This window comes from Mus pahari, chromosome 16 (genome assembly GCF_900095145.1).
Source record: "Mus pahari chromosome 16, PAHARI_EIJ_v1.1, whole genome shotgun sequence".
Lineage (NCBI taxonomy): Eukaryota > Metazoa > Chordata > Mammalia > Rodentia > Muridae > Mus > Mus pahari.
Genome location: NC_034605.1, coordinates 63,407,914 through 63,432,878, shown reverse-complemented (window position 1 = coordinate 63,432,878; position 24,965 = coordinate 63,407,914). Strand labels below are relative to the sequence as shown.

Here is a 24,965-nt window from a genome sequence, read left to right as displayed (position 1 = left end):
TGCTGCTGCTGGGGTTGTTTTCTTCTGAGACTGAAGGCTTTTTAATTACATCTTTTATTCTTTGAGACTGTAATGTAATTACATCATTTGAAGTTTCCCCTCCTCCCTCCAAGCCCTCCTATATAGACCTCTTCTTGGACCCTTTCAAATTCACGGTCTTTTATTTTCCATTCTTGTTACGTGTGTGTGTGTGTGTGTGTGTGTGTGTGTGTGTGAGATGTGTGTATATATGTGTGTATATATATGTATATATAGTGTGTGTGTATGTATATGAATATATACACCCTGCTTAGTCTGTATAATGCTACATATAAGTATCTTTTCAGGACTTAACGTTTGGCATTCGATAACCAATTGGTGTGCTCTTCTTTGGGAACAACTACTTCCACGCTCCACATTCTTCAGTTGCTTGTAGTTCTTGTGTAGGGTTAAGGCTTCATGGGCTGCTGTTGCTATGCCTTAGTAGCCTTGATTTCTTGGCTAGATACAAAAGATTTATTAGAAGTGTTGGTCTAATCGGGCCCTCATTGCTCTTTCCTCTACAGAGCCTTAAGACAGGAGTCCTGTTCTCTGCTTGGTTGTCATTGGCTCAGGGGTAGCCTCAGCTGCTCCAATATTTGACTCCAGTTTTGATGCTCAGTGGCACAAGGAGAAGATGAAACACGGAAGAACATACAGTCCAGCTGGTCACATGGAAACTGTCCAGCAGGACCCAGTGAGAACAGTCTTGCTGTGGGGAGACCATAACCACAGTGTAGGTTTTAAGAGACAGATTCCCCCAAGACGTAGCCTAATCGAGCATAGTGTACACAAAAATTCCTATTGTCTGTGGCCTCCAGAATGGCTTCCAGAAGTGTACAGCCAACCCCAGCCGTGAGCCCTTCATTCATGGCTATAGGGCCACTTGGTGAGCTTAGATTGGGTTTTTCAGGGGAAATACACACCGCTGGTTCTACACTTCTAGAATGAAGAAGAACAGAGGAGAGCTGTGTGGGAAATGATCCAACTGAATAATGGGGAACACTCCAAAGGGAAGCTTCACCATGGAGGTGAACACCTCTATGATAGTGAGACATGATAGTGAGACACGGACACCTCAATACTGCCTTTTTCCTTAGAGTTCTTAATGCGCGCGCGCGTGCACACACACGCACACGCGCGCACACACACACACACACACACACACACACACACACACGCGCGCGCGCGCACACACACACCCTTAATGTTTTATTCATTTGCTCTTCCTTGAAGAACACTGAAGAATTATACCTGTTGAAGAACGGATTTCAAAACCAGAAGTACAGGCATGGAGTATTCCGGGAATCCCTGCAGGAAGAGGTTCCCAGATAGGTAGCTTGGAGAGAGAAAAGCCACAAGACTCCAGTAAAGGATCAGGTATGACTCTCATGCTCTTCCTGTCCACAGGGAAGCCAGCCAAGATGGCGCTGTCATCCCCGCTTTGCGGAGGGACACACAGCTTGCCCCTTCCCTTTAAAGAACTCAGACACATGACCTGCTGTTGAAAGGTTGCTGTTGTTCCTGTTGGCTCTGTGGATGATGGCCTTTCCACTCCCTCTTCAGAGTCCCATGTAATGATGGTTGGGCTTTTAGTGCTGATGTGCCCCTAGAAAGACGGACATTGGGGAAACAGGAAAGCTGTTGTCACTGAGCAAGCAGAGCCTAGTGGACTGTTCTCTACCCCAACACAAGGGCTGCAAAGGCAGGATTGATGCACAGAGCCGTTCAGAGGGTAAGAGAGTTGGAGACCTGGACACAAAGAACTGCTACCAATACAAATAGAAGTAAATGTCATTATTATCCCTGCTCTGATTTTAGAAAGGGGGTCTGTCTGGGAGAGACACGCGGATCTATGGCAGCGGCTGCGCGCTCTCTCCTTGCTCTGTGGCGCAGCGGCAGAGAGGGTGAGGAGAAGCCGGGGTTGAGGCGGAGAGGGTCCGGCGCACTTTCCCCCCTTCTCCTCTTTTTTACCCCTCACCCGAACCGGGGTAGATACTCATACCAGGGCATGAGGACCCTCTTAAGAGAGCTGTGACAATGGTGAGGCCCATCTGCCACTGATAGACTATGGGGCTATTTGCAAGTCTGTAAGGGAGGTAAGTAGGCCCTGTGTGGAAGCTCATGCAGGAATGATGTAAAAGTTCCCGGACTGTCCAGTTCAAAGTTTGATAAGCAAAAGTGAATGAGAATATCTTTTTTATTTTTTCCCCCTGCAGTCCGGGTCTTTATTTCTTTTTTTGTATATTAGGCCATGAATTCATATGGAATTGGCTCCAGCAGCTCTGGCTCTTTTCCGTTAGTCCTCACACAGCGTGCTTCTCTGGGTGGCGCAGGCTGACGCTTCAGCTGAGCCCAGGTGCGGTTCTCCTTGGCTTCCTTTTTCTTCTGCTCGGTCTCCTTCACCCGCCTCAGGAAGCTGTCTCTGCTCTTCGAGTGCTTGATGTGCTCAATCCGCACACTGATCCTCTCCGCCAGAATCTTGCCCTTAACTTGCTTGTTTACAATGATGCCCACGGTGTGCTGGGTGACACTGTAGACTCTTCCGGTTTTGCTGTGGTAACACTTATGGGCCATACCGTTTTGAACAGTGTTCATTCCCTTGATGTCTACAATATCACCCTTCTTGTAGATTCGCAAGTGTGTGGCCTAAGGAACAACTCTGTTTCCTCAAAGGCCTAGAGAACATATACCAGGTACCTCAGGAGCCTCTCCTCTTTCCCTTTGTGTTCATCATTTTGGAGAGGTTTTGCTTGGGGAAGTGGAGTATGATACACTTTTCTCTCCTAATATCTTAATTGTTAAATGCCAGAAATTATATATAAAATTTCATATATATAAATAACATATATATGTTATAGGCAGTTCAAAATCTGTTAAAGGGCTGAGGATGTAAGTAGGACAAGTATTTGTTAGTATTTGTGAGGCCCTGGATTTTATCAAAAATGTTAATAATAATTACTACTAATAACACAGAAGATAAAAAAAATGTACTTTAAGATTTTGTGGCAGCTGAATTTGTAGCTGTGGGAAATGTCCTCTTGCTCCACAGCAGGTGACAAGTGACAATGTGACACATTACAGTACTCTGCGACCATCAGAACTGATGTTCCTGAAAAGATTCTAATACCACTGAACACTAGCTATACAGTAATGGAAGGTTTAAAAACAGCAAGGAAAAGCTGGGCGGTGGTAATGCATGCCTTTAATCCCAGCACTTGGGAGGCAGAGGCAGGCAGATTTCTGAGTTCAAGGCCAGCCTGGTCTACAGAGTGAGTTTCAGGACAGCCAGGGCTATACAGAGAAACCCTGTCTCAAAAACAAAACAAAACAAAACAAAACAAAACATAACAAAAAAACAAAAACAAAAAATAGCACACTCTCTGTATTACTGAACCACATCAAAGTATGTCAAAAACGGCTGATGGGAAAAGAGCAGCAGTTTTTCATTGTGTGAGATGCCCTCGCATCCAAAGGGCCCTCCCACTACCCCAGGCAAGGCACAACCAGCTTTGGTTTCTGCCTGCAGTGCAGTGGCAGGCACACAGCAGCAGCTGCAGTGACAACTGGCATTCTCCCCAGCACGGTCAATGCTCATCTTCTACTGGGTGCATACTGACCATAGAAACCACGTAATGTAGAACAGCAGCCTGTGTGCCCCAGGGATGCTCCTTCATGGGAGACAGGGACTATCAGTGGGTGACACTGGCTGTGACAAAATCTGAGGGCTCCGCCGAAGTCCCCAAAGCTCATGCTAGGACCAGAGCCTCGGATTCTGATGCCTTAGAACCAGGGCAGGGGAAAGTCCCCTGGTGTTCTCTTGGCTCGCACTGGGAAGATGCATATACAGCTGAATCGGCTCGATTCTGGGGTCCTGACCAGAACATATCTTCAGGATCAGAGCATCCTTTTCTACATATAAGTGCACAAAGCACATGTATGTACACAAACACAACTGCATGTACATATACACATACACATGATCCTTACTCCTACACACATGTACTTTGGCACACATAGGTTGATAACATACATATGCATGTGACTTACAAGAATGTTTTTGCACATGTGTACAAACACACACATGGACACTTTAACATGCATGTACATGTTTCTACTCATGACACACATTAACATATGTGCAGGAGGCACACTTAAAGGAGCAACATAAAATAGAATAGACTTCATAAATGCACTGGGGACAGGTGAGGACCGGAACAGGAAGATCAATCAGGTGGGGAAGGGGGAGATAGGATAGAAGGAGAGAATGCAGGGAGAGACAGCTGGAATTGAAGTGCATTTGAGGGAAATCCTAGCATAGTGGAAACTTCTCAAAATATATAAAGGTGATCTTAATAAGGTTTGCTAATAATGGGGGAGACAGGGTCCCACAGGCCAGCTCTTGTCACCAAAGGAGCTTTTCAGTACCTGAACTGGGTTGCATACCATTGAGTTGCTGGTCAAGGGGGTCTTGTGGAAATCCGCAAAACACGGGCTGTGGGTAAGACAATGGCTTGTTCTTCACGCTCACAGGAGCAGCATCGTGGCAGAGGATAGCCCTCACACAACTGGAAATGGAGAAGCTGAGCTGGTGCCTCCATGGAGCTCTCACCACTACATAGAGTTGGCCCAGCCAGTCCTGCTACACCTCTGCTTCCCAGGTGCTGGGATTAAAGGCATGTGCCACCACCACACAGCTGGAAATGAGTGTATTTTCAATAAAATTAAAAAAAAAACATTAAAAAATATAGGGCCATTTGTAATTAAATAACACAAAATTATGAGTGAATGAAGTATTCCCCTTTGTCCAACTGAGTGTGTCTCTCAGTTGATTTTATTTGTAAATTCTGTGGTTTGAATGGGAAAAGATGGCGTCTTCCAAAAAGATAGCTTGGGTTCCCACTCTGTACTCCTTCTGAGAAGAATCCTGTGGACTGCATCAGAGCTGTAAGTGCCCAGCAGAGTCACCCACACTTGACATTGACTGCCCTTTGGGCAGGCTGGGGCCCCAGGCCTTTTTAAAGCATTTAATTGCTTCTTTCCTGCCCTCCTCGCCACACCCATGCATGACGGCTTCATACCCTTTTGACTGAGAGCTGGGTAGCACACGGTCACCAGCAAGCAATCACTGGGACAAACAGCTCTGGGAGGAAATAGCTAGGTCTTCTACTAGAGGTATTGTGGGATTTCCCAGGGGTCCCTTCCTGCCTATGAAGGTATGTAAGTTTTCTATTACCATGACGAATACTTAAGATGACTTAAAAGGAGTAAAGATTTATTTAGAGGTCTAGAAGTTTGAGTCCCACTGCTTTTGGACTTGCTGATTCAGCAGACCATAATGCAGGCCATGCAGAGAGCACCAGTCCCTGACCCCAGTGCTGGGGTTAGCTTTTGGCATGGGTGCCAGGCATTTATTTGCACTCAGGTATCCATGCCTGTGAAACAAGCTCTCTTACTGAACTATCTCCCTAGCATCTCCTCTCACTGTTTCGAGGTAGAACTTCATGTAGTCCAAGCTAGCCTTGAGTTCACTGTGTATCCAAGAATAACTGTGAACTACTGACCCTTCTGGCTGTAACTCCTAAGTGATTTGATCACAGGATGTACCTACACATGTGGTTAGGCACATCTTAATGGTTCCAGCATCTTCCAATAGTGCCATGATAGGACTCCAAACCTTCCTGGGTCTTTTAGGAAACATGTCAGATGCCAACTTGTCAGGAGCCATCTAGGAAAAACGAAGGCGACCTTTCTGGGGATGGCCCATCATTTTGCATGGCTGCAAAGGGTAAACTCTGAATTGCAGGGCCTCATCTTTGGATTGATTCCTGTTGTCCATATGCCTTTCCTGTCATTATTACATATTCTAATGATTCCTCATCATCAGCCCACCCTATTGAGCAGATTTTCTGTAGATCAATGAAGATGTACTCTCTTGTAGTAATGCTGTGTAGACAAACTGATGATTTCCTAATTCCCAATAATGATTCTATAGAATTCCTAAGTTTATACAAGTAATTTTGACACCTTTATAGTATGAAAGCCGCAATTAAGAGCTCTGTAAACCTTCATGTGTCATGGGCTAATTGCACTAGGATAAGAAAACAGGCTTGGAACAAATTTATGATCAGGGGAAACATTCCTTTTAGGCCAGCTGTGAAACCATTATCTGACAATTAGAGGTCGTAAACTGGGAATGAACAATTTATTGTAAATGCAAGGACAGAAAACAAATAATTGATTGGATTAATCTAGACAAAACTTCAAAACTAACGAGACACAGGCGGGTGATTTGCCTCTTGACAAAAATGTGCCGACTTGTAACATAACAATCATTACTTTAAACTTATAATGAACTTGTAGATCCAGAAGATAATGAATGTTTAGTTAGATGTAAACACTTCTGCTGTAACTCCTTATTTATAACTTGGATTAGTGTCTTAAACTTGCTATGAACTTTTGAAATGTAAAGACGCTTGGAAAACCATGTGAACACTTCTCCTGAGAAAGTATAAGAACTAAGAATGACAATAAGGGGGAGGCTTTTTATATTTCTTCAATAAAGAGGAAGGGATTTTTTCTTTCTTTTGCCAAAAATGACAGGGGTTCTTCTTACTTAAAGGTTTTTTTAATTAACTTCCAGCAATAAAAAGGTGGAAGCTTTTGCTTTCTCTGAGCAATAAACGTTGGAGCTCCTTTTTTCATCCAGAATCAGTGAGTTTTTTTCTTGTACTGGTGCTTGCTCAGTTGAACTTGCTTGTGGGGGCTTTTGCTCCACCCACCAAATATACATATACATATACAAGTACAGGTATGTGTAAGTAAGTAGGCATGAACACAGGTGGGTGGGCCTGGCCAGAATATGTGTGTGTGTGTGTGTGTGTGTGTGCGCGTGTGCGTGCGTGTATGTGCATGCATGTGTGTGCGTGTGTGTATATGTGTGTGTGCGCGCACACACGTGTGTGTGTGTGTGTGTGTGTGTGTGTGTGTGTGTGTGTGTGTGTGTGTGCGCGCGCGCATTTGTTGCTTGTGTAGAAGATTTTAATTCTTTCCTTTCTTTTCTCTCTGGTTCACAAAGAGTTAATGAGTTCCAAGCCTCTCATCTGAGCACTGAGGTCTTTGAGAGAAAAGAAACCAGCACTTATTAAATTACAAATAGTAAAATTATAAGGCCAGGGATCATCACTCTCTAGTCTTCATCCGACTCTGTTTTGCCTCAGCTCGTTCCCCAGCCGGAGCAGGCCTCCGGCACCAACTACAGCACAAAGATGATCAACGCCCCCTTTCAGGACATCTTTCTGGTTCACTCTCTGGCCAGAGGATTCACTAAGGACACGGGCTGCTTTCTGGCTGAGGACCATGTCTAGGAGCTAATCACCATGGGACTTATGGCTTTGTAGGCTTCAGTCACTTTTCAATTCTTGCTCTCCGATGCCAATGACACAGGCTGACCTCAGTTTCCTTACCAGGCAAGTACAGACCTAGCCTTTGGTGGACTCCCTGTCCCTCAGGCCTTCTGATAGGTGTCCACCACAAACCTGGGGAATGAGATTGGAGGGTACCATTCCTCGGGAAGGCCTACAAAGTCTATGAACCCAGGATGGGAAGGACCATGGGGCCATCTGAGACAGGAGTTCAAAGTGAAAAGAACCAAGATGAAAAACATCCAAGCCGTGGGTATTCCCTCTGCCAAAACTAGTTTTATAAATAAGTAAGTATCCAGGCGGGGTGTAGTGCTTTCCATACCCTGAAGATTAGATTATATCTGGGTCCTGCATCTGTTGCTGCCATAGTTCAGAACAACATGTGTGGATACCAGACAGAGAGGACAACTTCTTTCAAATCAAGGACTAAGCCAATGAAATGCAATAAGCAACCGTTTATTTATAAAACAAAAGAAGAGAGGAAAAAAAACAAACTTAATTATTTTACGACATCTTATAGATTAAGTAAAAATACCAGTATCAATATATATGTATATACATAGTGCATATATATATGTACAGATGATATGGTAACATGACATGCTTCTCAGGACAGAAGAATTAAAACACGTTCCCTCACACTGATTTAGAATTCAGTCACCATCTCAGTCACCCCCAAGAAAAACTCGTCCCCTCTATTTCCTTTCTCTCAGACTTCAAGTACAAGAAGTGACCAAACCAGGATCTCAGCGTAGAACCAACCTGCTACGCACCAACAATAACGGACTGGCATGGGTTACGCGTTGGGGTTCTTCGGAATTCTTAACACAGGTGTCCATAACCCTACACTATGTCACCCTTCTACCTGAGAAGGGAGGGAGGGAGGGAGGGAGGGTGACCGTCTGTAGGTCCCATGTGCGTGTTCACATGGATCTTTTGACAAAAGCAACCAAAATTGTCTTCTTACAGCAACACTGGCCATGAACACTCTGGGGAGGACGCCTTTCTCCTCTTTCCTTGCCAAATGAAGCACAGAGCCCCCTCCCTAGAAAAAGAAAGAAAGAAAGAAAGAAAGAACCCAAAACCAACAAGTCAGAGTGCAGCACCTCTGGCGATGATCAGCACACAGCAAGGGACAGAGAGGTAGCGTTTCCTTGGCGGCAGCTCCGGTCTGACTCGGATGATTCAACACACCCTCTTCTGCAAAAGGCACTCACATACTGTCTGTTTATAAATCATACAGTGGGGTCCAAGCATGGGAGTCTCTCCTACAAATATAAAAGAGATAAGCTGAGGGGCTGGTACAGCAGAGAAAAGGATAAGAAATACACATTATGGATAAATGTGTGTCTTTCTTTCTTTCCTTCCTTCCTTCTTTCTTTCTTTTTTCTTTTTTTGGTAAGGATAATCAATAAAGGACTTACACTTTTTTTCATTGAAAAGTTTGGAATCTCAATAAAATTATCAGTAATGAGCAAGGTATTAGAGGACAAGAGATGGAGTCCAAAACACTGACAGGAGGGGGTCGAGCTTCCCAAGTGACCAAAGTGAAGGACATGGTCTTGCTCTTGATGGGGGATGTGTGAGAGGGAGGGAGGTGGGGGCTGGGAAGCAGAGGACAGGGTGGAGGGGGTCTTCAGGAGCAGAAGGAATGTGTGGGAATCTGCACTGAGAAGGGTGCACTGCCCCCTCCCCTCCCCTCCGCCCTTGCATCTCAGTCCATAAAGACCCTACCCAAGCCAAGGCTGCCCTCACCGGGACACCACTGAGCTAATGGAATTGTACGACGTGCCACTGTTACAGCTTGAGGCATAGGCCTCCTGGCCATTGCCATCAAGGTTGATCTTGAACACAGAGGAGGCCTTCAGTAAAAAGTCCGCAGCATCCCGGCGCCCCAGCTCCCGAAGTTTGGATATAAGGATGCCCACCGTGCTCTCAGGGTAGGAGGTCCATTCCTGTAGCAAGGCATGCGCTGGGCTAGGGAGGAAATCCCTAGAAGCCCTGTTGTTGACGTTGTGTTTGGCCACCATGTCTGGGAGGCCCAAGTTCATGGCCAGAAGGCACCAGTCCTTCCCCATGGGGTCGGGTGGGTCAAGCAGGCGACTCAGTTTCCTCCGGGTCAGGAGACTCAGGTCTGATGCATGGATATCCATGCCAAGACTGGCCTGTGAGTAGACGTCATGACACCCAAAGCACGTGATACTGCTGAAGCTCTCCTTGTACCCTCCCATGGTGTTGGTAAGGGAGCTCTCTTTCAGGGTCTGCGCACGGAAGAAGTCCCGAGGCTGGTAGACCATGACCGGTTCGTGATGCTCCCTTAGCTGCTGGGGGCTCAGGTAGTGCTTCACCGTCAACAACCCCGGCAAGGTGGTGGCCATGACGGTCTCAATGGTGCTGCACACCGAGTCCAGCAGCAGGCAGCACTTAATCTTCTCCGTCTCCAGGCCACGCACCTGTACCTCAATGCCCTGACCGTGATTGACGAGCAGCACCAGCAACTCCGCGCCTCGGTTGGCGATCCTGCAGCCGCTGACCCACAGACGGATGTCCGCATCACCCTCAGCACTTTGCTGGTGGATCCACCGGCACAGGTTGACCTGAACTTTGTGAAAGATGCCACAGGGGAAGGGGGTGAGGTGCTCTACAGGGACGATGCGCACCCCACCGTACACCATCACCTCATCCTCCTCATCCGCCCAGGAGCGCTGCAGGCTGTCTGTTTTGATCAGAGCCGGGATATCCACCATAGTCCCACTACTCAGGTCTCGGGCGCAGATGTCCATGGCATCCAGTATCTGCAGTAGCTCCTCCACGTCACTGTCCGGGACCAGACGCTGGATGTCTTCCATGGTATAGCGGCCCCGGTAATGGTGCAGGGCTCGGGGCGTCTCCACAGACAGCAGCTTCCCCAGGACATTGGTGCAGAGCCATCGAGGATCCAGCAGTAACACGTCCTGTACTGTCTCACTCTGCATGATGTTGATCTGCCAGAGGGGGACAACTCAGAGTCACCAGATGGAAAGGAAACCCAGGCCAAAGGCACCTGTAACACAGAGCTCAGCGGGGAATCCCAAGGAGGCTCAGTGAGGCTCGGATCCACGGCCTCAAGTGGGAGAGCACGTGCCAGTGTGGGTTGCTTCGGGGGGGTGGGCGGTTCCCCCTTCTTGGAGAAAGGGAAAAAGGAATGGGAGGCGGGGCTTGGGAGGTTGGGGCATGGAAAAAGGGGGTGTAATTGGGATATAAAGTAAATAAATTATAAATTAATGGAAAAACAAAAACAAAAAGCAAACAACAAAACAGACCCCTGATCGACACTGGTTCAGGAATGTCAGAGAAGAGTTTCTCAGAAGCAAATTCCCATAGAGGTAAAAATTGAAAATACATAAAGACAGAAACAAGAGCATCCAGCCAAAGCAATAAGAAAAACATGAAGAGAGACTTCAAAAGGAGGCAAAAGGAGATAATGAAAAGGTTGGCTTCTGATGGAGTCTGAGATGGAATCTAGAAGAAACACACACACACACACACACACACACACACACACACACACGAATAAAAGCAGCTATCAAGAGATTTTCAGGGCAAACGGAAACTCCCGTGAGAAGACAGTAAGCTTTGCCACTGTCTTGCATCAGGCTATTTCTGGGTTGTGGACATGTGTTTTATTGAGTTCTGTGTGAGAACAATCTTGTCTATGGAGAGACTCAATGGTTTATGGGCAATGGGCCCAAAATCAACGAAAAAGATGAGAGAAAGGACGCAAAGGAATCAAAATGCAAATATTCAGTCAACATCAGTGAGATTTGAGGACCCGAGGATTCATGGTAGTGTCTGTAGTTTGTCTGAGACAAGGTGTCACTACCTGGTCTGGACTATTTCTGAGTGCTAGTCCCATGACACATAATTCATGGCGATGGAATCCCCACCCTCACCCCTCAAAAATGTTCAAGATAATGTAACTACCATACCAATAAAGTGTAAAGTTTTAAGTCACTTACTTTTTAAAACTATCATGTAAGGTTTTTTTTTTTTTTTTAATAAGTTTGCTCCTGTGATAACCCTTCAACTGAAAGAGGGAACAACAAATGACTTCAAATGGTGACCAGTGCGTCTGTTTTCTTAAAAGAAGAAAAGTTGGAGAAAAAAAAAAATAAGAGAAGAAAAAACAAAAAGCCAGGGGCCCTTTTAGGATATTCCATGAATAAAAGCTCTCGAGCGGGCTTTCCCGGCAGGGGGCTCTGGCGCCACCTGCTGGCCATGGCACTCTGCTGCCTTCATTTTTGAGCCTCAGAGGTAACTTCCCCAGGGAATGATCCATTTTCTCCAAGGCAATGATTGAGTGGATCCCCCTTTGCCACTTCAAGCTAACTAACTATTGCTATCTCTTTATGGTCGATAAGAACAAAGCTTGACCCCTGGAGGAGGAAGCTTAGGAGCTGCAGCTCTTAAGAAGGCTCCAGCTGTGCAGAACTGGTCCACATCTCTGAGACTTCCTTTGCCCTTCTCTCTTTCTTCCAGTCTTCGTTACTTAAAGTCTCATGCTCAAGGAGATAGGAAATGTGACATGACATTGCAAGGGTTACATGTCATGGCTTAGAAAGTGTCTGGTCTAGTAGGTAAGAGAATCCTGTCAAAGGAGAAAGCTTATTTTTATGGGGAAGACACCTTTGGTTTCTGGCTTTGCCCCACCGGTCTCCTTCCTTGCATGCTTTACAGTACTGCTAGTCAGTCAGCAATCAGCTGGCAGTAGACTGGGAGTTTAAAGGCTGACATCACTGTTTGAGGTCCTTCTGAGCCACTAGCTCTAGCTTATTAGTTCAAAAAAAAAAAACCAACAACAACAAAATAAACAACAAAATAAAATTAACCAAGATAAACAATAGGCCTTGACCTGGCGCCTAAAACCAACAAACCCACCTTCTGGTTTTCAGTATTCTCAGAATTGCTTTTAATTGTTAATAATCACAGCTGCTGCTCTTGACCCAACCTAGTCCATGCGGCCACTTGACTTCCTAGGAGGAAGGGGGGGTGGCTATGCCACTTCTGGGGGCAGGCATACGACGTATTAAAACATCTTCCATGCTGGGCTAAGTGTCCCACAACCAAGAGCAAAGACTCCAATTTCTGTCATTTCTGGTGGGTGTTGCTTGCTGAGGGGGTCATTAAATGAGTGGTCCTGACTTAGGGGCACCATGCACCGGAGTGTCCTATTGTCCACAGACACCATCACCATGAAGACTGCTTGTGGGACTGTCTCAGTATTTGTCCACCCAGGACCATTTCTGGAGCCAGAGCGTCTCCGTTACCTCAGAGCAGCCAGACTAAGGCTGCCAGGAAGAACACGGAGGAAGAGGGTGCCTGAGGGAGCAACAGAGAACCAGTAACTCAAGACAAGAGTCACTAACAGGATCTAAAAGATATCAGCAAAACAAACACACAGATAAACCAGGACAGCAGACCTAAGGCAGACAGGCATGGGCGATAGTTGTTCCACCTGATGCAAGATTTGCACATATCTCAGTTCTAAAAATGCAGCTGGTAGCCTGAGACCCTTATCTGAATGTCCTGTGCACACATACAACACTCCAAACAATGCATGTAGCCGCCTGTTAACATCCTAGGACCCCAACCTCCATCAAGCTACACACACACACAGGAATAAGTTTCACCTCCTTTTAACAACCAAAAAACATATTCCATTCCATCTAGTCATGTCAGTGCATAATGGTAGGAGGGCCATATTCAGTCTGAACTGGTGCAATCAGGAAAACGAGTCCTGTAAGTAAATCTTTGGAACTCCTTATTAATCATGTTATGCCAATGCATAGTTGGCATGGATATGACAAAGATCAGATGCATCATGGGAAGAGATATTCACAGTGAGCAAAGGCTTACATACCCAAACCTGCCAATCAAAGTAGAGAGCCAATCAAAGTAGAGAGCCTCTAAAACTCTTATAACCAAATTTATACCTTTTTAGACTCTGTAAAGAAGCCCCATGCTCTTGAGCAACCTCACCCATGGGGCCGACCGTCACTCTGGTCAGGGTATCTTTCTGACCTGCACTGTTGCTTTCTGCTCTGCTTTGAGAAAAAGGTATTCTTGCAAGCCTTCCTTTCAAGTTCTTGAATAAAAGACCCAAAACCCTGAAACACCCAGCCCAGACTCTGAGCACTCGTAACACTGAGGAGGAGAGGGGAAGGCTTGGCAGGGTGAGGAGAGCCTCCTGTGATGAGATATTATACATTGCAGGACCCTTTGTCAGCCGAAGCTCGCCCACCCCCAGGCCTCACCTCGCCCGTGCTGTGTAGCTGTTGTGCAATGCGCCTGAGGTCATCCTCAGAGGCCAGGGGGTTCAGCTGGTCCTGCACGTCATACACAAACTGCTGCAGCGACATCAGCTGGTTTGGCCCGTTGAGCTTCCGCCAGGAGGGCAGCGTGGAGATGATCTTCTCACACAGGTGCGTCATGGGCGGACACCCCTAGACACGCAGGTGGTACAGGTTAGTCACTGCACAACTGTGAAGCTCTAAGAACCATGAGAGTCAGTATCCATCCATGCAGCACAGTGGAGCTCTAAGAGCCATGAGAGTCAGTATCCATCCATGCAGCACGTACCCGGAGGAGAAAGGAAATAGGTCGGCGGTTTACTGGCTCAGTACTGGGTCAATGACTAGCCTAGTGTTGTCTTTAGGCAGAGAGGGGGGTGGTAGTGATCTTACGTGCAAGAGATAATCAGTCCTTGCAGCTGTATTTTAGGAACTATGAACTCAACTAACATTCACCGGTGCCTAATGCTTCACTCATACCTCCCCTGCCTCCAGCTTCTATCTCTAATCCCTTCCTCCCTCCTCACGAGTTAGGTAATCATCTTAGTCAGAAACAGTAAGGTTATGCAGAGTGAAACAGAAAAACGAGAGTTTTTATCAATGTCAGAGTGGATTCACAGGATCTGCTGATGCCATACCATTAGAGCAATAGTTAGTTAGCAATTGACTTAAAATTGGTTTTCTACCTATCAAGGTGGTAAAGCAAGCCAACATATAATTCACGTTCCTATAATCCCACACCATCTTGATTGGGAACCACCTGGGTATCACATCATTAACTACACAAAATTCTTCTTATGTCACCTTAATTCAACTCCTTAATTTATAAAAAGCAAAGCTGGGGGGAGGGGGCTGAAGAGCTGGCTCAGGGGTTTAGAGCATTTATTATTCTTTCAGGGGACTGGGCTCCATTCTCTAGCATCAACATGGTGGCTCACAACATGGTGGTACCTTCCCTAACTCCCACTCCAGAGATCTGGCATTCTCTTCCGATCTTTGTGGATCTCTGTGTGTGTATGTGTGCAGGCAAAACATTCACTTGCATACAAATTTTAAAAATGAATAAAGAAAGTTTTTAAAAAGGCAAAACTGTCAAGGATGGAGACCACTCATCTGGGGCATCACCTGGAGAGGAATGGTCTGCAAAAATCCTGGCAAGGCCACGGTCACGCTTGGGGGATTCAAAGGCCCCCAGGTGCTGAGGGAAAGGCATTTTGATCCAGACCTGGGAGGAGACCCTGGCTTCTTCACTGAGTATCTGTCCCCATGTCACAGCTTGCTGACCCTGAGAGACCAAGCCTGCCAGACCACTCCCTATCACAGCTGAGAAATCGTGCCATGCCAGGAGGAAAGCAAGGGTCTGTGAGACAAGGGGGATGGTGTGTTTGCCCGGGATGGTGTGTTTGCCAGGGATGGTGTGTTTGCCAGGGATGGTGTGTTTGCCAGGGATGGTGTGTTTGCCAGGGATGGGTCTTCTGGGGATCCTGAAAGCACACCTAGAGCAAGGGCTCGTGACAGAGGCCTGGGTGTTCTCCAGCACAGAGTACAAGGTGGCCCCACCTCAGGAGAGAGAGAGCTGCACCCTTCACTCAGGACAAAGGGAACCTCCCTGAGGCTGTTCAGCCTTTCCAGTCACAGTGCTCTTTATCACTTTAGCAACCTTTGTCTAGGGAACCCTCCCTCCCTCCCTCCCTCCCTCCTCCCTCCCTCCCACGCACTGGCATTTGCCCTCGTCCATGTATCGCTTTATGCTGCATGACTTTCTTCTGATGAGAAAAAAATATAGCACTTTTCAAATAGTTATAATTCCTCTGAAAACTTTTAGAAGGATTCCTCAGTCCTAAGCTATTTTAAAAACACATTCTCCAAAATTCCCCTCTGTCAGAAAAGGCTAAAAGCACCCAAAAATGAGGTTCTGTCATAAAAGGCTAAAAGCACACAAAAGTGAGGTTCTGGAGATGACACATTGTTTTGCATGGCTGCGATGGGTAATTCTGAACTGCAAGGCTTTCAGAAGTCTCCTCTCAGGATTGATTCTTACTGCTGACATGCCTTTCCTGGCGTTATTATATTAATATAACAATTCCTGGGCATTAGTCCACCCCATTGGGCAGATTTTCTACACATCAAAGAAGATGTACTCTTTTGTAGCAATGCTGTATAGACCAATTGATTTCATAATTCCTAATCATGATTCTATAGAATTCCTAAATTTATACAATTAATTTTGAGCTCTCTGTAATATGAAAGCTGCAATTAAAGCTCTGGAAACCTTCACATGTCACGGGCTAATTGCACGAAGACAGAAAGAAGGAGTGAAACAGATTTATGATCAGGGAAAACATTCTTTCTGGGCTAGCTGTGAAACCGTGATCTGATAACCAAAGGACATAAACTGGGAATGAACAATTTATTGTAGGTGCAAGGACAGAAGATAAAATAGTGGCTAGATTTACCTCTTTAAAACTCCCATATTAATGAGACACTAGGCAGAGGATTTGCCTCTTGACAAAACCATGCTCACTTAGACATAAGAATTATGGTTTTAAACTCTTCATGACCTGTGGAGCTATCGGCAGATAATCAATGTTTACTTTGATAATTAGTCTTAATGGGAACACATGTAAACATCTCTGTTGTAACTCCTTACTCAGTTTATGACATGGTTCTATGTTTGAAATTGTGAGCTTCTAGATAAAAGATGTTTGGCATACCATGTGATCATGTATTCTGAAAAGGTACACGAGTTAGGACTGAGTACACTGAGAACAGGGGGAGAGCGCAGCAGAGCAGACTGAGCAGACAGACGGCTTCTTACCACAGGGAGTTTCTTCTTACTGACAAGGGCGGGGCTTTTTCACACTCAATAAAGGGGTAGAAGTTTTTTCTTTCTCTAAGCAAAAGGTTGGAGCTTGTTTTTCATCCAGAATAGGTGAGTATTTTCTGCACTGGCGCTTGCTCAATGGAACTTGCTTGTAGAGGCTTTAGCTCCACCCACCAAATATATAGATATGCATATGTAAGAATAGGTGTGCGTATATAAGTATGCATGAACACTTGTGGAGTTGATGAGACTGATGGTCGGGCCCGACCAAAATGTGTGTGTTATAAATATGTGTGTTTCTGTGCATATTGCCTGTACAAAATTTTTTCCTTCTGTATGACTCTCTTTTCCTGGTTCACTAAAAGTTAATTGCTCCAAGCCTCCCTCTCACCTACCCAGTGAGAGGCAAAACTTCTGGGCAAGAGAGAAAGGAGCCTTAGCAATAAATTCTCTCCTGAATTCCTCGGTGCTACACAGCATATGTTACTTACCAGAGGATTATAACGTAACTTTATAACGTAAAAGAATTAAGTTCTCCAGCACTTATTCAAGCACAGAGAATTATAAAGTAAATATTAAAAGAGATGGAGTTGAGCCAGGCAGTGGTGGGTTATGTCTTTAATCCCAGCACTTGGGAGGCAAAGGCAGGTGGATTTCTGAGTTCGAGGCCAGCCTGGTCTACAAAGTGAGTTCCAGGACAGCCAGGGCTACACAGAGAAACCCTGTCTCATAAAACCAGAGAGAAAGAAAGAGAGAGAGAGAGAGAGAGAGAGAGAGAGAGAGAGAGAGAGAGAGAGATTCCCCAGTGCTTAATGAAGCACAGAAGAGTAAGAAAGAGTTAAGTTTCCTACAAGGTCAGAGATCATCAGTTTTTTGGCCTGTATCTGACGTTGTACCTGCTTTAACCCATTCCAGCTGGGCATGCTTCAGAAATCCACTATGATATTTATTGTTCTACATTCATACATTTGCAAGCTTTAATACACTTGAGGGATATGTCATGAGCAGAATGGTCCAACTTATTTCATCCCAAGCAAGTGAGCAGTTGTGCTCATTTATTAAGTAAACATTTTCTCTACTAAACTGAACCCCCCCTTTTCTTCCTCCCTTTCTTGATGCCTGTATGTGCATTTGTGTGTGCACACAATGTATATGTTACATGCCAAAGATCCACGTCTGCCGTCTTCCTCAATCACTCTCCACTGTATTTTTTGACACAGGTTCCTCACTGAACCTGGAATTTCCTGTTTGACTGATGCAGCCGACCAGGCTAGCTTAAGGGTTCCTCCTGCCTCCTCCCACCACACACACACACACACACACACACACACACACACACACACACACACCGCAGCACTGAAACTACAAGTGCAGACCTGTGGACTTAGCTTTTACCTGGGAGCTGAGGATCCACACTCTGTGCACTGAGCACATTACTAAGTGAGCCATCTCTTTGGCTCAGCTTCTTGGTGTGCTAGTGCATTTCTATGGATATTCTGATTTCGGGGGGCACTCTCTAAGCTACCTTAACTGTTTTGATTATAAAACCACTGAAACATGTTTTCTCCTCCTGTTTCAATTTCAAGATGAAAATCCCAATGCCCGCCATCCCGTGTGGATTCTAGGTGGAATCTTTCACTTGTGCAACTGGGGAAATTGCAGCACTCACTCACATTTTACCTGCAACGAAATTAGTGTCTTCCAATGTTTCAGTGAGAACACACTCTCACCCAATGTGTCAGTGAGAACACAGTCTCACCCAATGTGTCAGTGAGAACACAGTCTCATCCAATGTGTCAGTGAGAACACAGTCTCATCCAATGTGTCAGTGAGAACGCACTCTCACCCAATGTGTCAGTGAGAACACAGTCTCATCCAATGTGTCAGTGAGAACACAGTTTCATCCAGTGTGTCAGTGAGAACACAGTCTCATCCAATGTGTCAGTGAGAACACAGTCTCATCCANTGTGTCAGTGAGAACACAGTCTCATCCAATGTGTCAGTGAGAACACAGTCTCATCCAGTGTGTCAGTGAGAACACAGTCTCACTCAATGTGTCAGTGAGAACACAGTCTCATCCAATGTGTCAGTGAGAACACAGTCTCATCCAGTGTGTCAGTGAGAACAGTCTCATCCAATGTGTCAGTGAGAACAGTCTCATCCAGTGTGTCAGTGAGAACACAGTCTCATCCAGTGTGTTTTCACCTATCAACACACACCCTTCAGTAAATTTTGTTAAGTGACTACTTTTCTTTTCTGAATTTGTTACACACACTAAAATAAAGCAGATCAGAATTGCTGTTGTCGTTTATAAAAAGAAACTTTATATTTAAAGAAGCCAGGCGACATGATAAGAACTTGATGCACTCAGAGGTGGCCCACTGTTGTCCATAACAACCCTCCATCTCCTAGCTTGTCTGTTTCTCCCTCTTTTTCTGTCTCTTCCAGAGTAACAGAAGAATATCACCTGGAAACAGACTTAGTCCTGGCTTCTCCTGTCTACCTGTCCTCCTGAAAACCAAACCAAACTGGGGACACTAGAGTGGAGCCAGCATGCTGGCCAGTGGGGTCCTGGCCCCTCCGTGTGTACTCACCGAGACAATCTGGCTCCGTATTTCTTGCAGGTGATTGCGAAGAACCTTAATGTCCTTAGACCCAGACGCTCCTGCATCCAGGACAAACAGCTTGTTTGAGACATGAAGGTCATTCCCAAACCTATGGCAAGAGCAGGAGTGACATCAGCTCTCAGTCAACTTTAGTCTTCCCTTGTAAGGGGGCCATGTTCCTACTGGCTCTAGTGGCTGATGGGAGGAAAAGAGGAAGGGTCATGGGGACCCTGAAGAGTCTCTCTGTCCCCGCTGTTGTGTGAATCCTGCTGGTCCCTCTGGTACGTCAGTATACTCCCTCAATCACACAATCGGGAGTCTGGGGCTTCAGCACAGGTAGAGGAAAAGAACGTAGAAAGATGTCAGAGCTTCCTAATGCAGAAGATGATATATTAGCTTTCCAAGGGAGGGGAGGAAGTGCTGCTGGTGGTATAGGGCTAAGATCACAAGCAGAGTAAGAAAGTTACACCTCTAATTTAAAATAGTCACATAAGACCTCTTTGCACAGCGGAAGAAAACAGACTGTATCTCTCACTGATCATTCAACACCTAAGAGCTAGCATGTTACAGGAAGCTGCAAGTTCAGCTTTATGTTTCAAAGACTTGTTTGTACTTTTATTCCTGTGTATGTATCTGTGTGTATATACATACCATCTGTGTTTGGGAGCCCACAGAGGCCACAAGGGGGCATTAGATTCCCTAGAGCTGGAGTTACAGGCAGCTGCATGTGTGGTTGCTGGGAACCAAATTCGGGTCTTCTTGAAAAGCAGCAAGTGCCCGTAACTGCTAAGCTGTCTCTCCAGACCCCGACTTCAAACTTGTTGATGGAGCCTTGAAGCCTGCTACAGTTTGCACGTGGTCTGTCCTCCAGGGATGCCGGTTACAGAAGCTCTGGCCCCAGTGTGGTGATGTGTGTTAATGAAGTAGCTTCTGTGGGACCTGTGAAGTCTCTAGAGAGCCTATTCCCTGAACCTCTCTGAATTCCTGTCCTTACATGCTCTCCACCATGATGTCACACGGCAGGAAGTTATGTCATCCAGGGGACGTCACAAGGACTGGGGTTTAGACTTCTCTCCCAAGCTAAATACACCTTTTTATTATTACCTACCCAACTTCAGGCATATTGTTACAGCACCGAACATTACTAACTGACTCTAAGTTTAAAAAGTTATGCTTTCACACTCCTTTATAAGAGAAGCAAAGGGCTTGTACGATCACACTGCTGGGAAAAGCGCTCTGATCTCTTCTATTCTTCCTTTTCATCCCATCCTGACCCATTATGGAGCTGGATGTTAACAGAAGCAATTTCCTAACTCAGCAGGTGTCTACAACTTACATGTTGGGAAATGAATATGGATGAGAGCAGAAGTCTGTGTGGGGTGCTGGGTGAGAAGAGGAGAACGGGCTGTGGCCTTTGACCATGGTCTCTCTGCATCTAGAGAGATTTGTTGCAAGCGTACACATTGTTTTGATGGAAATGAAAAACTCAACAAAGGATCAATCAGTGATGAAAGTTCCTTCAGCTACCACACACCAGTCCACCCAGCGTGGACACATGTCCTTTGCCCCATCATCTCATCGGACCCATCCCACAGCCCGGATGCTCAACCCATCCACCAAGATGCTATCCTTACCTGTTCACACCAGGAGGCTGCCCCCACCTGTTCCCACCAGGAAGCTGCCCCCACCTGTTCCCACCAGCAGCCAGCCCTCACCTGTTCCCACCAGCAGCCAGCCCCCACCTGTTCCCACCAGCAGCCAGCCCTCACCTGTTCCCACCAGCACCCAGCCCTCACCTGTTCCCACCAGCACCCAGCCCTCACCTGTTTCTGATCTCTTTCAGCAAGGATGTATCCTTGTCATATCCAAACTCGCCTCCAGCAGGCCGAGGGATGTTCATGATGTCAGCATGTGTGGCAACCAGGACAACTCGGAGAGGGTTCTTCAGCTTGCCTCCAAACGCTGAGGGAGAAAGTATACCTTGTGAGAGCCTCCTCTCCGCTCTGGCTGCTGGCCTCACGCCTAGACCACCTGCACAGGTCATGTGCCACCTGCGCACAGACTCAAGGGAGTGACACATCATGGAGTGTGGCCCCTGGTCCCAATCCTCCGCTAGAGAGCTCAGCAGACCACAAGCACAGAAAGCAGCTCTTGGGGGTGTCTTTAAACAGGCTTTGACATGCAGGTGGGAAAAGGACAACCAAGGCGTAGCAGGGAGGTGGGGCAGCGGGAAGGGAACCTTTCCAAATGTAGCCATACATCTGACACAGCCCAGAGAGAAACTGTCTCCAACTCACACAGGCAGAGCCATTCCTCACAGAGTGTTTTTAAAGAGATGTGAGAAGGGAGAAATAAGAGGCAAAACGGCATCCTCTGGAGGTCAGCCAGCTGAGGTTCTAAGCATGAGCTCTCTGGGGACAGAAGCTGGCTACTGAACGTCACCCTGCACCAGGGACAATGAATACACTTGCAATAAATCTCGACGGACACAAAGTCCATTCCGTCACCCTCTCCTCTGGCCAGTGTGCTGAGGCCAGGCCATCTGATCCTTCTCACCAAGACTGCATGGAGCTGCAGACGGAAGGATAACCCTTCTGCTGATGAATGCCCCAGGACTTTCCAGAAGGGAGCAGGAGCCGTGGATGGAAGAGTCCACTGTGTAGTCAGTGATGCCCTTAGCCATGAAGTGCATCGGAGGAGAGAAGTGGCTATCAAGGATGGCTCAGGACTGGGACGAAGCCACAGCTGGGAGCGCCATTCTGTAGGGTCTGAGTGTAGCCAGCACGTGCACCCCAATAGAAGCATCTCAGGGAAAAGGAAGGAAGGGCCTGGCTCACCTATGGGTTCTTCAACTGGGACCAGAGACTTCAAGAAACTAAGCCAGAAAATCACTTGGTTCAGCTGGATCTCGTAGGGTTCTTCGAGACTGAAAACGATGACGTGGATGGACGTGGGATCGTTGGCAGCAAAGTAGTCATAGCAACAGAAGTACACAGGGTTTCCAGAGAACTCCCACACACTGAAATCACCAACTCCTGCAGGAAGAAAACAAAGGCTGCAATCGGGAAACACCCATGTAACATTAGTCACTCTTAGCCCGCTTAGCACAGGGCTAGTGACATCTGCAGCATGTGTCTATGTAAGTACCCAGTGACTTAATATAATGCTCCCTATATCTGATGCTCCTCATATCCAGTGTTCCCCATATCTGGTGCTCCCCATATCTGATGCTCCTCATATCCAGTGTTCCCCATATCTGGTGCTCCTCATATCCGGTGCTCCCTACATCCGGTGCTCCCCATATCTGGTGCTCCCCACAGTTAGTGCTCCTCATATTCAGTGCTCCCCATATCCGGTGCTCCCTAACCTCTACCACGCACACACCCCTGTCTCTCTCCCTCCTATGTCTAAATGGCTCCCTCCGAAGGGCTTTCATCAGGATAGCTTTGGCTATATCTGCAGCATACCGACTCTGAATCCCCTGCAGATGTTTCTGTGTGCTACAGGTGTATGGGACCCGATGCAGATGTGGACGTGTCTGAGTATACAAACAAACTTTGACTTTTTCTCTTCTGCTTTCCTATGATTATACAAAGAGGATGCGATCCAGTCAGGGGAAGCAAAGATCAGTCCTGTCAGATTCCACAGCAAAATGAGCTGAACACCCAGAACCACACGGCTTCTAATGCACACATCCTCTAATTGGCAGCTCAGCCTAGCGTGGAAAGTTCTAGAAACAGAAATAGAACTTTCAGCCCTGGAGGCCTGCTTGATGGTGATGATTTTGTGGGTGAGGCCCAAATACGAGCCCATCCTTTTTTCCATGCTGCCTGTCCAGTTCTGTCCTGGGAACCAGGAAGGACACATGGCTTGAAATGACAGAAGTGGACACGGACTTTAATTCTGGTCATTGGAACCAGGAGCTCTCTAACTGGGTCCCCTAACCAAGTAGCATTGTTATCTCTGGGGAAGCCATGGAGGACCCCGCAGCCTATTTTCTTACAGAGCTCCGAGGTGATTCTCAATGTTAAATAATCACAGTTTCAGCTGTGAGATGTTTCTCACCAGTACAGGATAATCACAGGGCTTCACCGGTATGTCTAACTGGTGGCACCTGAGCCACATTCCAGTATAGATGGGACACACCTGGAGATGATGATGTCCTGTCACAGTGCAGAAGGGACACAATGTGATCTTGCTGTCTTCTGAGAGCCTCCCATGACAGCAGGCTCTGACACATCCCTCCTCGTACCCTCTCAGCATCCCCATCAAACCGAGTTCCTGCTGAGGCATGGTTTGCCTTGCCTGAGGCTCCAGTGACAGGGTGGAGAGGTGGGGCATGGTGGGAGGAGCTGGGGCGCAAGGCCCTCAGGAAGAAGTTAACACGGGCCTGTCACTTTAGTGCCCTTGAGATTTGATTATTATAAAGAGGTTGGCTACTTCCCCACTCTCTGGTTCTTCCTCAGCCCTTGTCTCATAAAGTAAACACGCAACAAGAAGACACGCAGAGAATTCCCCGTGATGTCACAGCATTCGGTATGACTGCTCATGTGCTTAAACATCACCTTTTCAAACTTGCCTTATCAAATTGTGAGGGGCTGTGTGCATCATTAGAAACCCACTAAACATTTCAATAGGTACTACCCAACCAACCGGTCATTTATTAAACACCCACTGAGTGTTAGGTGCTTTGCCACCAGGTGCTGACAGCTCCCTACCGTGTAGTTTTATTTTTCAGGCATGTAAGCCAGCCTGCGTTAGCCCTTTACTAGTCTGCAGATAGCACTGGGTAAAAGCTCCCTTTGGGTAGTGACTCAGAGCCCTGCGAAAGGAAAACCAAGTTCCTTTCCTTGGGACAAGGAGGGCGTACCATTCAAATAAGCGTTCTGGATGTCGACGGCTTTGGTGGACTGGTCATCAGTCGAGCAGTGGAGGTGGTGAGACGGAGCCACGAACACTTCCAGCATCCCTTTGGTGAGGCCCGGCTCGAACATCATGCTGCGGCTCCTCACGCTCACGTTCTCGCAGCCAGGGCACAGGTTGTTAATGCTCACGGAGACTGCAGACCAGAGGGCGAACACTCACACGTGGTGTAGGGACGCCAAGGCAGGCAGCAAGAGAAGGGAGGGGAAGATGGGGTGAAAGGGGCGGAGATGGGCCCAAGGAAAGGCAGGACTGCGGGGTAGGGGGAGTTAGATACACGCATGCATCAATGTATCTTTCCACAGACTCCAAGCCTCCCTAGAGCATCCCTAGCCATGTCACATGCCCAGCAACCTTGTCCATGACAACCACCCGGGAGAGTGAACATGATTAGCCAGCTATGGGCTCAAGCTAGCAGAGGATGGCAGACAGTATTTGGCAGGTGGCCTTTCCTTCCTATGCCTCAGTGGTAAGTGTTCATCATATATAGAAGGCCAGGACAGGCTTGTTGGTAGCAAGATAAGAGTAATAGCTTATGAAATTACAGGGGGAAAAAAAAAGTTGTTGACTACTGCCCTCTAGTGGTAACAGGAGGTAGACTTGGAGGGAGAACCTCTTTTGGTCTGAGGGTCATTAGCAATTTCCTAGGCTGGCTGTCAACAGTTCCTCTCAAGAGGCTGCAGGTTTCCTTCTAATCCTGTACAGACACAAGGTAACATCCAGAGCCCCCCAAGGGAGCTATAAAACTGAGTGAGACATGTGACAGCCAGTGACAAGAGTTTGTGAGTTCCCAAGTCCCCAGCAGTCTGTCACCACCCGGTGTGTCTCACATCAGGAGGCC

At 46.9% G+C, this 24,965-nt stretch overlaps 1 protein-coding gene and 1 pseudogene across 6 annotated transcripts in view; both read right to left on the bottom strand.

Moving 5' to 3' along the window:
• Positions 1-2,265: 2,265 nt before the first annotated feature.
• On the bottom strand, positions 2,266-2,755 carry LOC110333703 (annotated as a pseudogene).
• A 5,124-nt stretch (positions 2,756-7,879) lies between these two features.
• The window catches only part of Dapk1 (death associated protein kinase 1), a 168,147-nt gene continuing 151,061 nt past the window's right edge, over positions 7,880-24,965 (bottom strand). For 2 of the 6 annotated variants that reach the window (XM_029547439.1, XM_029547441.1), the window contains 7 exons: positions 24,072-24,260; positions 22,039-22,236; positions 21,025-21,163; positions 19,190-19,310; positions 13,736-13,924; positions 9,198-10,426; positions 7,898-8,710 (listed from right to left, as the gene is read on the bottom strand). In XM_029547439.1, the coding sequence (XP_029403299.1) occupies positions 8,671-8,710; positions 9,198-10,426; positions 13,736-13,924; positions 19,190-19,310; positions 21,025-21,163; positions 22,039-22,236; positions 24,072-24,260 (2,105 nt within the window). In that variant the 3' untranslated portion in view covers positions 7,898-8,670. Of the gene's footprint in view, positions 8,711-8,841; positions 10,427-13,735; positions 13,925-19,189; positions 19,311-21,024; positions 21,164-22,038; positions 22,237-24,071; positions 24,261-24,965 lie in introns of those variants that run through there. The other 4 variants (XM_021215999.1, XM_021216001.1, XM_029547440.1 and 1 more) reach the window with 4 other exon arrangements.